General features: G+C 42.1%; 1 protein-coding gene across 1 annotated transcript in view; it reads left to right on the forward strand.

The window, feature by feature from the left end:
* Nucleotides 1-14,764, forward strand: part of LNPK (lunapark, ER junction formation factor) — a 90,582-nt gene that overhangs the window by 26,798 nt on the left and 49,020 nt on the right. Inside the window, exons 5-6 of the mRNA XM_077272641.1 lie at nucleotides 975-1,033; nucleotides 2,300-2,340. Of these exons, the coding sequence (XP_077128756.1) occupies nucleotides 975-1,033; nucleotides 2,300-2,340 (100 nt within the window). The remainder of the gene's footprint in view (nucleotides 1-974; nucleotides 1,034-2,299; nucleotides 2,341-14,764) is intronic.

The raw sequence follows: 14,764 nt of genomic DNA on the forward strand, positions 1-14,764 counted from the left end.
TGTGATCAGCGGGGTGTATAATACTTCATGATCTCATTAAACTTAATTGAATATTGTTTGGGATTATTTGGCCTGTTGGTGTTTCCCTCTCTGGGGTATGTTTATGTGTATAATGGACATGTGGCCTTTTTTATATATATTTTCAATTCTTTTCAATAAACAAATATTTTTAATTTATTGATTGTTCGCTTCATTTTGGTGGCTGTATAACTTACTGCTCCTTTTGAGTTGAACTTACAAGAAAAATCTAATGGTCCAGATTAGGTTTAGATACCATATGTTTTATAAATGTGCTACTACTGCCCACGTGTTTGGGTTTCTTTTGGTATTCGTTAATGAATAGTGGAAGGTCTCCCTCTTGGGTTGCTCCACTTTTAGCGTGCGTGTACAGCCAGAGCAATGGACCTTTTTCTTTCTGGCATGCTATGTGTGCAATATAGTGCTACGTACTCAGTGTGCAATATGGGTACAGTGTGACAGTGTTCTAATTTAAAAGATTCTATTTTTTTTTTTTTTTTTTTTCTTTTAGGATGGTAGTTGGTGATGAGCGAGCATTTCTGCTCAGATAAGGTGTCATCCAAGTGCTCGTGTGCGAGTATCTTTGGCGTGCTCGAATAATAAGCTCAAGTCTCTGTGCCTGCATGTCTCACAGATGTTACAGCAGCCGCAACACATGCAGGGATTGCCTAAGAAACCAACAATGCCTGCAAGCGTTGCAGCTGTCGAGACATGCAGCCGCGGCGACTTAAGTATAGTATCTGAGCACGCTGAAGATACTCTTTTAGCACATGAGCATGCTCGGATAACACCTTATCTGAGCATGCTCGCTCATCACTACTGGTAGTATATAAATTTACTCCACTCATAGTCCCAGCGCTCCAGTTTTCTTGTGTTTTTTGTTTGCAATATCATATCGACAGTTATCGTCCTTTTTTGTCCCATAATTTTCTATTAATTTTACATTTTCCTCACAGAATATGGTTTACTAGAACGCTACTGATTATATGGTTCTCCAAGCGTACAGAAAGAAATAGTAAGTTCCTTTCTCATTTCTTGTATATGTTGGATGACTAAAATTGCCCCTCTACTACATCCGAATAAGTGTTTGTTGGAAGATCTGTTGACTTTTCACTAGAACAGATTGAACTTGCTTTTGACACCTGTGTAGCTTGAGATATCGATTGCTCCATTATTCCACTGGCTATAGAGTACGGTGGCCGTGAAGAAATGTCAGCTTTCAGCAACTATGCAAAGAGTCTGTGACATTTTAAGCAAGGTTCAGTTAGACATGAAAGGGAATTCGTCAGCATGCTTTGTTTTATTATAGAATCTGAGAGAAGCATGATGAAGGGGCCGAGACACTGATTCCAGCGATGTATCACTTACTGGGCTGCTTGCTAACATTTTGATAGAATCTCTAGTTTCTCTGCTGTAGATGTACCAGTGCTCAGAATACGGAGTTGTGTATAACCCCGCCCACACTCCTGATTGGTAGCTCCCTGTGTACATTGTCATCAAGCTGCCAATCAGTGGTGGAGGCGGGGTAAACACTGTCCTGACTAACTTACATTCGACCTCTAGTCCTGCAGTGATAATCTCCTGTTGATAAAACACTGCACACAGCCTAGTAAGTGACACATTGCTGGTATCTGGCTACCTGCCCCTACTTCATGCTGCTCTTGGATTACATAGCAAAACCTGCTGACATATTTGCTGTAAATGGTCGCATTATGTACAATATTAGACCACCATCACCATCCTGAATGATTTTGTTAGTGCCAGCTACAAAATCAAGATGTTAGACCAGGCCGCCTTTTAGTGGTTTCAGATTTTGGCGTGGTTTGCCTCTGTGACACCTTTACAGAAGAGCCTTTTTATTTGCATCATTGTCAGGACTGTTGTGCTTGCAAATCCCATAACCTTACCAGAGTCTGAGATGCAATAATCACATATCTGTCACTGCTCTCAATCATTCCATGGTCCGTCAGATCACATTTCTTAGTCATTTTGGGGTCCTGCCTAAATAATGTTTGATATAAATAGAGGTCTAGAGGGGGATAAGTTGGCTTTTTCTCCTCATGAATTCTTTTGCGTCCATAGTTGTGCATAGTGGAGCACAGAAATCTGATGACTTCCATGAGTCCAGTCTCTAGGTTGGCTGCCTTGGTTTAACAATTCTTGTTCTAAATTGCAATTCATTTGAGGGAAAATTTAAAACCTACAAATAACTTGAGTTTACAGCATAAAAATCACAGCACGACAGCAGATCAACTCAACATTGTTTATACCTTCTTTTTAGATGATGCACTCGAAGACTTAAAAGCACAGAAGAAAAAAATAGTGAGTAGTAGACTTAAATTGCTAAAAACTTTGTATTTTACTGATACTGTAAAATCCAGAATTGTTGTCACCTGATAGGTACCAAGCTATCAAATATTACGGTATGTAGTATCATATGGTCATACGGGAGTAATTATTTGAAGTAGTTTCCATACTTTTGTAGCATCTTTTTTTTTTACAAAACAGTTTGTAGAAAATGTACAATAAACATGAAGATGGCATTTTCAGGGAAAAAGCAGGTAGAAAACTTCCAATATAAACTCCACAGGGTCTAACAGATTTCCTAGATTAATTGTTTAAATTATTATTTTTTTCTTTTTTACCGATTTTCCTTAGTATTATAATTGTTGATAAGAAATTGCGTGTCATTTTTCTTATTTTTATAATTTAAAAATATAACCCCTTACAGATGCTGCTTGCATTTTCACTTTTTCCTCACTTTTTTTTTTTTTTTTTTTAAGATCTATAACTTTTTTTTTTTTAAATTTACTTGCCTTTCTTTAAAACAAAATGTTATCATGATCTCCTGTATAGCCTATGGCAGCACTTCACAGGAGAACCGACATGGCAGAGATGGGGTCCTTCAGTCTTTAAAAAAACTATGATTGTGTGTGTTGGGGGTGTGAATTTTGAGCATCTGGACCAGATTACTGCTCCTCAATACTACCATCATTGACAGTGACTTTTAATAAGTTACTAGTAGTGCTGTGCCCCAACCTGCATCTGCCCTCTGTGCAGCGAGCTCCGTTCCTAAGCCTGCTCCATAGTGGTACTCATTCGTTATGTAACGCTTAGGGGATAATGGGGATAAAGCTTACACCCAGTCTCCCACTTACGTAATGCATGTTAATGTGTAAATTCAAGTTTCTAATCTGGAATTCATTATTTCTCTATGCAGTTTATTGGTTTTGTTGTATTGCACACTTTGTGCTTAACCTGTATCCTCTGTACAACCCCAAATAGGTGATAAAGTTACTGATTGGGGTCTGGCCGCTGAGACCCCATTCTGCTGATCAGTGGGGGTATTTTTATTGTATTTGGGGCACTTTTATCTCTAGTACAAAATGGAGCAGCTGGTTGGACGCTCGACAACCGCTCCATTCATTCTCTATAGGCTGCTGGAAAAAACAGCGCAGTGCTTCGGTAGCCACAGAGGGAATGGATGGAGCTGTGATTAAGTTTGGGTCCCAGTGGTTGGATTGATTTTTAAAAGGAACCTGTCAGCTGGATTGTGCGGAGTAACCTACAGACCGTGTCAGGTTGGCACCGTGGTACTGATTAAAATTATACCTTGTTTGATGGAATCCGTCTTGTGGTTGTTTTAATCTTTATTTGTAATTTTCAGTTAATGAGATTCTCGTGTTTTGGGGCAGGCTGTGGGGGGGTCTTTATGTGGTGCTCTGTGTGTATGTATGTGTCTGTATATGTATATGTATATTACTTATGACAGGTCACTGATCCCTCATTGACCTGCTTCCCCCCCTATTTTACATACTGTATATCTTAAAAACAAAAAACCCAAAGGTATGAACTGAGATGTAAATTGGTGTGCATGCCGCATATAAGGGCACGTTCACACTAGCTACCAAACAGAAAAAAACAAAGACAAAAACATATTGATTAAAGGGAACCTGTCACACCCATGGCGTTTGTAACTAAAGGAGCCACCTTGTGCAGCAAGGGATCCCTGCAATTCACCCCCACTATGCTGGTGATTGATCTCGCTCTGACCCTCGGTGGCTTTTGAGCCCGCGCCTGAGGTCGCCCTGTGTCAGATGCTGAGATCACGCGGGAGTTCCCACCCTACAATGACCGGTTGTCAGGAGTAATTAGAGATTGATGCACAGAGTGCGTACAGCGCCGCACTGGTGGTCACTGCTGGTTAGACGCTGTAAGGATCGTGCTCTTGTGTATAGGTTAGCACTGTCAGGCGCTAGGTAGCTCCAACATTCGCGAGCATTCAACATCACAAGGAATGGGAATGATTAAGGAGCAATCACCAGAACAGGCATACAACCTCACACACGATAACAGGTTTATACTAGCACATGGCCATGCGAACCTTTTATAGCTGTAGCTCTCTGGGACCTTCCTAGTGGTCCAATAGGAGCAGCTACAGGACCTGAGAGTGTGACCCCCCCCCAGCCTCCAATGAGAGGTCTTCCCTTGAGCATGCTCAGAAGAAGAAAAGCAGGACTTAGTCCCAGGAGCGCCTGCTCGCCGCTGATCAGTACTGGTTATAATGGCTGAACCTGGAAGGGCAGCAGTAACCAAACGCGCAGTATCTGTCTGAGCCAGACGCTGGGACCGACGTCTCTGCTGAGCAGGCTCCACTGCGGCTGGAGGAGAATGAGAGACCGCAGCGGAGGTGATTCGAGATTCCCCCTGTGCAGCGGCGGGAACTCGACACTTAACACCCATTTATTTTTAAAGTGACTTTGAGGGACTTATAAAGTCCCCAATCCTAGAAAATTAAGACATCCTCTATTTTGATAGACCATTTTTTCATATGGGATTATTGAATTAACTAGTGTAATCCATGATTGTAACGTAGGTTGTGAGTTACCCATCCAGCACATTCCAGTAGCTTCCTGGCAAGAAATAATGTTTCCCACAAGAAGATCTTAATAGTGATCCCAGATATCTTCATCTTGTACCCCAAACAGACAAATTAGTGCATCACGCAAAACTGGAATATATTAAGGAGGGTAAGAATAGTCTCACTCCAAAAGGATGAAACCATTTGGACAATCTAAAATTTGTGCAAAGTCTGCATTTGGGGTATGACACCGCAGACATTCCAATGTGGGAGACGGCCCCATTCGGAATAACTTGAGGGATAAGATATGACTGATGGATAATATAGAAGTTGAATCATTTTGTTATTGGAGGAAGGCGAAATGAGAGTAGGAGACTCCAGAATCCCCTCCCGTTTCTCCTCTTGAATATTAGGAATCGTTGGTCTCCATCTATCCCTCACAATCAGTGGATTTAGATCCAAGCCTGTTGATCGCATATGTGTATTTAAATTGGATAGAAGCCCTTGTGGACGCTGAGATTTAAGAATACCTAATAAGGGAAATGTTGAAATAGATCTATTCGTATTCAGATTGGGCTAATGGGATTCAAGTGGCGCCCTGAGCTGAAAAAGGCTGAAGAACGTGGACCTTGGAGTCTAGAATTTAAGTTGCATCTGCTCAAAAGACATTAGTATATTTCCTTCGTAAATATCTTTCAACGAGCAAACATTGCAAGCGATCCAGAAAAGGGCAGATGGATGTTCCATTCCATCAGTGCCAAGAAATATGTATTCCTCCATATTGGCATTTCAGCTATAACCTGAGTAAAACCTACTTTATTGTTGGCCTGTCTCCACACTGAACATGCTAGTTTAAGAAAGGGTAACTATTCTGGGGCAGTAGATTTATTTCATTCCAAAAATACAAGCTGCTCGTGCCAGATGATTCTCTGAATTTGAAGTCAGGCATCCCGCTATGAAGTGCCTTAAGTTGACCCTTTAGATAGTACAGAAAAGTCTGGCAATGCCTCGCCTCCATTTTTTTGGTCTCTGAAGAGTGAATAGTTTTTGTCCTGGTGCTACCCCAAATAAATGTGGATATCGGTGAAATTGAGATGCAAAAAAGAAATTGGAGACTCATACCGCTCTGTGCTGCAATATAGAACTAAAGTTGGATAGTAATATCATTTTTGATTAAGTTTATTCAGCCTGACACAGTGATAGTTTCCCTCTCAAAAAACTTGCGTTCCCCTTATTAGGTTATGCCAAACGTATTAGTTAAAAGGTCAATTCTACTATCTTCTGAATACCAGCACCTAGATATATAAAGTTGGTCACCCCGGGTAAAGATGATGGCGTTTCTAGATTGTCAGCCGTGACATGAGACAGACATAAGCAATGATTTATCCCAATTTATAGAGACCGGAATACTCACTTAATTTATCTGTGGTGCATATGGCCTGAGGAAGGGTATCCTCAACCTGGTCCATAAAAATGATAATATCTGCATGTAGTTCAATGTTATCAGTTCTATCTGCTATTGTAATACCTTTTAATGTTTAATGATGACCATATTCTTATTGTCAGAAGCAAATACCGTAATGCTGGGGAGAGAGGATAGAGTTAATGGATTCCTCTTCCCAGAGGAAAAGGTGTGGAAGAAATATCTAAATCTTCCATTTTGGTTATCAGAAGCGGACTACTGTATTATAAATTAGTCAGCAAATTGACTCCATAACAAAGTGGTAGTTTTGGCGTTAGTTGCTGAGAAGATATACAAAGATGACAACTGATTTGGCTGCACCCCATGATACAAATGAATGTGCAACTGGACTGAACAATGCCAATGTTTCTGTAAGGGAAAGTCAACATAACATGGCCTTTAGTTATGGCTTTTGGTATAAGGAATAGTAAAATGTTGTTGTGGTTAATCATCTAGCATCAAATGTTTTGTTGTTTTTTTAGAGGACCCCACCTCCTTTTACCTGATCTAGGCTGTCAGGAACATGAGGTATTTGTCTATCGCGCACACTGAGCTCTGCTACATCCAAGAATGGAGGACAGACACCCGCTGCAGATTCGACCCCCCCCCCTTCTTTTCTCTGCCTGCTAGCACAGTGGAATCCTAAACCACTCCTTTCCCCCCTCAAGTATTTTTATGGCTCTGTGCTGCGGCAGACAAGTCTCCCTACCCTACTCATTCCCCCTCCCATCTGATACTGGCTAAAACTCATAGAACGCATGAGCTTCTATTGTTCTTTGAAGGTTATATATATATATATATATATATATATATATATATATATATATATATATATATATATATATATATATATATATATATACACTAGATTGTGGCCCGATTCTAACGCATCGGGTATTCTAGAATATGCATGTGTCCGTAGTACCGTAGTATATGGACAATGGTGATTCCAGAATTCACGGCAGACTGTGCGGACTGTGGCCCGATTCTAACTCATCGGGTGTTCTAGAATATGCATGTCTCCATAGTATATGGACAATGATGATTCCAGAATTCGCTGCAGACTGTGCCCGTCGCTGATTGGTCGAGGCAACCTTTATGACATCATCGTCGCCATGGCAACCATTATGACATCTACGTCGATACTGTTCCCGTCGCTGATTGGTCGAGGCGAATTCGCGGCAGACTGTGCCCGTCGCTGATTGGTCGAGGCAACCTTTATGACATCATCGTTGCCATGCTGTGCCCGTCGAGGCCGCCAGAGACGCGGGATTTCCAGGACAGACAGAAAAACCCTTAGACAATTATATATATATATATATATATATATATATATATATATATATATATATATATATATATATATATATATATATATATATATATATATATAGATATTGGCACCGATCAGGGCTAGAGGTATAAGGATTATATATTCCGGATGTCCATCGAGAGATCTATAACCCCCTGAAATCACTGGAAGCTAAACCCAATGAGTGCAAGGAGCGGGTTTCTCCGTAAGCGGGTCTTGTAACTACGCCGTGTTTACACTTTAAAGAATCCCCTCGACGTGGTGCACATCCTGATCATTGTGTCTTTCATATACAAGGTTCGTACAGCGAGCTAGGCATACAAATGCGTGCCATAACTCTAAGAAAAGGGGGGATTCAGCCTCTAAGTGAGGTCACCACAGGGGGAGGGCTTTGGTTTTAGGCTAGGAAATAAGTGAGTGAAGCCGCAGTCTTCACGTGTCTTATCTGGGGTCTAGCTGCTATACAGGGGTGATGAATTTGGATATATGCTCGCCCTTCCCCCACAGCACACGGTCAGCCATGAGATGATATAACATAACGAAATGTAAGTGTTTTTCAACTGTAATCCCATTTTATTTGTAATTATATTGTACATATGATATTTGTTGTCTTTATAATATCTTTTTATACCTCTGTAAACACTGCCTACCTTTTTTGGAGTAAAATATAAAATTACTAGCTTGGCTCTCCTTGCTCTATAATGTACGGTCACGTCCTCTGAAGTGAATTGCTCTACTAATCTGGGTTGGCTCTGGACCCGTTAATAATTAAGAAATTGGAGCTGGTGGCAGCGGATTTATCCTGTGCAGTTGGGAGTCTTTATAGCTACTGGCGGCATTGATAATCATTGTTCCCGCCTGAGTGGGAGTATTTATATCGCCCTCGCTGCAGTGTGCCCATTAGCCAGTACAAAGGAAGGCAGCCTTTCTGGCGACTAATTATCCTATGTGCAGTACCTGGTCTGACCTGAGGGTAAGGGGGGCGCCAAAGCTGCAAGTTCCAAACTAGAAGTGGGATATAGATAAATCCCCTTCAGAAAGAACCAGGGGCAACCTAACAACCTCGGTTCATGACAAATTGGTGTGAGTGGTGGGAATGATACAGGTATCCGAACCGTGACATAGGCTATAACTCCATTTTCGTGCCTTCAGAGACTCTCTTGAAGCCATACTTACTTTTCACACTTTTTACATAAACCTAAAAGTCCTATATGACAAAATTCCAATTATACATCCATACTCATACATTTCTGAATGATTGAATTTCTGATGTGTACGGTGAGCGGAGCTCCCAAATCGACACAGATGTCGGGGGACATTAGAATTGGGCATTTTTAAATCCAAAAACTTTTTTTTTTTTTTCTTTCTTTTTTGTTCTTCCTGGAGATAAGCCACCACCGAGATGTATTTCCATGGCTTGTTCTGTTCTCCACATACAGAACGCAGGCACCCTCAGCCAAAGCGTAATGTTATGTAATAGTCAGGATTACTTTAAGCTTAAAAGCAGTTTAGGTTCCATTAATAGCTTTGGATTAAAAGAAGAAAAAAAAAACCTTTAAAGAGAGAAAGTATAGTGTACAGTACAGAGATGGCTAAAGAGTTACTACTGACACTAATTTTGTTTTTCACAAAGTTTGCTGCTTCAGTTTGTTTTAGCTCTTGTTGTCAGATGTTTCTATGGTTACAGAAATACAATTATCAAAAATGTCATCATAACTTTTTAAAGTTTTCTTGATAAATGCACCAAATTTGTTAACCCTTATTTTTCAAGACTTTTGCCCTGGCAGGTGGATATCTGCTTCTGGGCTAACTCCTGACTGATGGTCCTCCACTCTTACACCCAATGCTTGGAGTTTATCACAATTTCTGTGCTTTTGTTTATCCAAACGGTTTTTGAGGATTGACTAGAGGTTCTCAATTGGATGGAGATTTGGGACGTTTCCTGGCCATAGACACAAAATGTTAGGCTATGTGCCCACGTTGCAGAAATGCTGCGGAAATGTCCACAGCATTTCCGCAACGCCCTGCCATGGGTAAAACGCATGTGGAATTCAAGCGTTTTGCAAGAATTTTTAGCTTGCAGAATGCTTGCACTTTACACGCGATTTGAAGCATCGCTTGGAAAAGTGACAGGTTGGTCACACTTGTCAAGCATAGTGATTGACAATTGTGACCAACTTTTTAGTATTGATGCTGCCTATGCACTGCTGAGAGTCGGGAGGACTCCGGGGGCCATCAGAAGGTAAGTATATCCCTATTTTTTATTTTAATTCTTTTTTTTTTTTTTACAGGAATATTGTACCCAGGGCCTGAAGGAGAGTCTCCTCTCCTCCAAACCCTGGGTACCATCCGCATATGAAGCGCTCACTTTACGCATGGTGGGCATAGCCACATGCGTAAAGTGAGCGTTTCAATGCAATCCTATGGCGGCGGAATCGCTGCGATTCTGCAGAAATAATGAACATGCTGCGGATTTTACCACTATGCGATTCCGCAGCAGGAAAATCCGCAGCATGGGCACAGCAACTGCGGAATCCCATAGGAATGCATTTTTTAAGTGTTTCTGCTGCAGCGGAAACGCATAAACGCAATGTGGGCACACAGCCTTAATGTTTTGTTCGCCGAGCCAGTGCGTTATCGCTTTTGCCATGGTGTCCACCATTCTGGAAAAAAGCATCGTTCATCACCAAATTGCTCATGGATCATTGAGAGAAGTTCTTGGAGGATGTTTAGATCACATTCTTTATTCATGGCTGTGTTCTTAGGCAAAATTGCAAATGCGTTCACTCCTAGGATGAAAAGCATCTCCACATATGAATGGTCTCAGGATGCTTTACTATTGGCATGACACAGGACTCATGGTAGCACTCCTCTTCTTCAATAATTTTTACAGATGCCCCAAAGGGTCTGAAGGGGGCTTCATCAGAGAAAAAGTTTACCTATAGTCCTCTGCCTTCCTATACTTGTAGTTTCTGCTGAATGTCAGTCTGTTCTTGATGTTGTTCTTGGAGAGATGTGGCTGCTTTGTTGCTCTTCTGGACACCAGGCTGCCTCCGAAAGCCTTTTCCTCACTGCATGCAGATGTACTGCTACCTGCCTGCCTGCTGCCATTCCTGAGCAAGCTCTGAACTGGTGATGAACTGATCCTCTATTTGACTCCTCGGTAAGAGACTGTCTGGGCACTTGCTGGACTTTTTAGGGCACCACGAAGCCTTTATTTATTTATTTTGTTTTTGCAGCAGTTAAAAAACTCACTTTTAAGGATTTGATCCCATAAGTTGTTTTAGCATTAGTGTCCTTGCCTGTTAAGGTTGAATTGTGCAGCTTCTTCAAAACTTTATCTGCAGAGGTAAATGTCACTGCAGATATTGTGGATCTCTGCTGCTGAGATGCTAGATGGGAACCTAGGACATCTGATTTTAATGAAAATTTTAAGATATGCAGTATTTTTTTCATGTGAGTTACGTCTGTCTACATGTATAATCGTCATGATTTATATCTCTTTATCTCAGTGATCCAAATGCACCAACACATGGCCTAACTAGGCACTGGGGATTATAAAATGTAGAATTGCTAATCCTCAAACACCTTTAGTTGATATAACCGATATATCCTCTCTAATTGGAAAGAGGGGTGATAACAATAAGAAATGTTCCTGGGGTTCAGTGGCGAATGTACAATGATGACTAACAGACTGTGTTCTTCCCAAGATCACTTGTAGACTTCCTCTTTGACCCCTGTAAACTTAATACCTTCTATTTTAGCTGCAGCAATCTTTTAAAGGGAACCTGTCACTAGGTTTTCCCAATATAAACCAAGGTCACCACCTTGAGAACTCGTTCACATGTCAATATTTTTGATCAGTATTTGTATACCAAAACCAGGAGTGTCTCCAAAACACAAAACAGGTGTCAGTGTTTCAATTATAGTTTTTCTCTGCAAGTTCCACTCATGGTTTTTGGCATACAAAATACTGATCAAAAATACAGACGTGTGAATGAGTCCTTCCGGTAGTTGAACAACCTCCATATAATCCCCCCCAACCGCCTTTGCATACCCACAAAAATACCTTTTACATTCCCCTTATATGGCGCGGTCTTGTCTGATGGCCGCCTCGCCTCCTCTTTCCACGCAATCGTCACCCTCTTGCCCTGCTTCTTGTGGATGTCCTACGTCATCCTCAGTGTCCCTTAACCCCTTAAGCCCCGAGGGTGGTTTGCACGTTAATGACCGGGCCAATTTTTACAATTCTGACCACTGTCCCTTTATGAGGTTATAACTCTGGAACGCTTCAACGGATCTTGGCGATTCTGACATTGTTTTCTCGTGACATATTGTACTTCATGATAGTGGTAAAATTTCTTCGATATAACTTGAGTTTATTTGTGAAAAAAATGAATATTTGGCAAAAATTTTGAAAATTTCGCAATTTTCCAACTTTTAATTTTTATGCCCTTAAATCACAGACTTATGTCATGCAAAATACTTAATAAGTAACATTTCCCACATGTCTACTTTACATCCGCACAATTTTGGAACCAAAATTTTTTTTTGTGACGGAGTTATAAGGGTTAAAAGTTGACCAGCAATTTCTCATTTTTACAACACCATTTTTTTTTAGGGACCACATCTCATTTGAAGTCATTTTGACGGGTCTATATGATAGAAAATACCCAAGTGTGACACCATTCTAAAAACTGCACCCCTCAAGGTACTCAAAACCAATTTCAAGAAGTTTATTAACCCTTCAGGTGTTTCACAGGAATTTTTGGAATGTTTAAATAAAAATGAACATTTAACTTTTTTTCACACAAAATATATTTCAGATCCAATTTGTTTTATTTTACCAAGGGTAACAGGAGAAAATAGACCCCCCAATTTGTTGTACAATTTGTCCTGAGTACGCTGATACCCCATATGTGGGGGTAATCCACTGTTTGGGCGCATGGCAGAGCTCGGAAGGAAAGGAGCGCCATTTGACTTTTCAATGCAAAATTGACTGGAATTGAGATGGGACGCCATGTTGCATTTGGAGAGCCCCTGATGTGCCTAAACATTGAAACCCCCCACAAGTGACACCATTTTGGAAAGTAGACCCCCTAAGGAACTTATCTAGATGTGTGGTGAGCACTTTGACCCAACAAGTGCTTCACAGAAGTTTATAATGCAGAGCGGTAAAAATAAAAAATCATATTTTTTCACAAAAATGATCTTTTCGCCCCCAATTTTTTATTTTCCCAAGAGTAAGAGAAGAAATTGGACCTCAAAAATTGTTGTGCAATTTGTCCTGAGTACGCTGATACCCCATATGTGGGTGTAAACCATTGTTTGGGCGCAGGGCAGAGCTCGGAAGGGAAGGAGCGCCATTTGACTTTTCAATGCAAAATTGACTGGAATTGAGATGGGACGCCATGTTGCATTTGGAGAGCCCCTGATGTGCTTAAACATTGAAACCCCCCACAAGTGACACCATTTTGGAAAGTAGACCCCCTAAGGAACTTATCTAGATGTGTGGTGAGCACTTTGACCCAACAAGTGCTTCACAGAAGTTTATAATGCAGAGCCGTAAAAATAAAAAAATCATATTTTTTCACAAAAATGATCTTTTCGCCCCTATGTTTTTATTTCCCCAAGGGTAAGAGAAGAAATTAGACCACAAAAGTTGTTGTGCAATTTGTCCTGAGTACGACGATACCCCATATGTGGGGGTAAACCACTGTTTGGGCGCATAGAAGAGCTCGGAAGGGAAGGAGCGCTATTTTACTTTTCAATGCAAAATTGACTGGAATTAAGATGGGATGCCATGTTGCGTTTGCAGAGCCCCTGATGTGCCTAAACATTGAAACCCCCCACAAGTGACACCATTTTGGAAAGTAGACCCCCTAAGGAACTTATCTAGATGTGTGGTGAGCACTTTGACCCAACAAGTGCTTCACAGAAGTTTATAATGCAGAGCCGTAAAAATAAAAATTCTTTTTTTTTTCACAAAAATGATTTTTAGCCCCCAGTTTTGTATTTTCACAAGGGTATCAGGATAAATTGGACCTCAAACGTTGTTGTCCAATTTGTCCTGAGTATGCTGATACCCCATATGTGGGGGGGAACCACTGTTTGGGCGCATGACAGAGCTCGGAAGGGAAGGAGCGCCATTTGGAATGCAGACTTAAATGGATTGGTCTGCAGGCGTCACGTTGCATTTGCAGAGCCCCTGATGTACCCAAATAGTACAAACCCCCCACAAGTGACCCCATATCGGAAACTAGACCCCCCAAGGAACTTATCTAGATGTGTTGTGAGAACTTTGAACCCCCAAGTGTTTCACTACAGTTTACAACGCAGAGCCGTGAAAATAAAAAATCTTTTTTTTATTCAGTCGCCATGACAGCACCACGAGAGAGGGGATCCGCCCTTCAGGGACAGGAAACCTTCAGACATAAAAGGGCGGCACCTCTCTCCTCCGTCAGTTGGTTTCCTGTCCCTGACAGGGTAACCTCTTCAGACAAGACCTCATGAAGAAGGTTGAAGATTATGGAAGATTTCCCAGTCATGGTAGTCCGATGCAGGTAGCGGGAGGGCCCCTACCTCGGACTAGCCAGGGCGCCGGAAGCACCACACGGCAGGGGGACTGCTTGTGTCAGGTGTCAGCAGAGAGAAGCAGCCTTCAGACATGGCTTGCTTCTGGGTGACCCTTTTTTTGCCACAGGTACAAGGTAAGTATACGCTGCCTGCTCTGGAGCTGTGTCTGCGCCTCGGGTCCGGTCACATCCTGCCTCCGCTCCGGCCATATGTCTCTGGGCTCGCCGCGTGTGCTGGGGCGTCCCGGCGGTGTCCCTGGGGCGCTTCCTAATGACGCGGCCGGCGCGGTCCATTAGCGCGGCTGGGCATGCGCGGTGGCCGCGCCGGATGGGGCGGTTCTGTTTTTTCCTGCCTTTCAATGGGAGCGCCTGTAACCGGAAGGGGCGTTCCCGGGCGACGTCCTCGTCGGCGCTTCCTGGTGACGCAGCGGCGTGGCCCATTGGCGCGGCTGCGCACGCGCGATCGCCGTGCGGGCCTATCGGTATTATGGGGCGGGAGCGGTGATGTGCCGAGGCCTGGGCTGGAGGCGCGGCTC

This window comes from Ranitomeya variabilis, chromosome 7, assembly GCF_051348905.1.
Source record: "Ranitomeya variabilis isolate aRanVar5 chromosome 7, aRanVar5.hap1, whole genome shotgun sequence".
In the NCBI taxonomy this organism is placed as follows: domain Eukaryota; kingdom Metazoa; phylum Chordata; class Amphibia; order Anura; family Dendrobatidae; genus Ranitomeya; species Ranitomeya variabilis.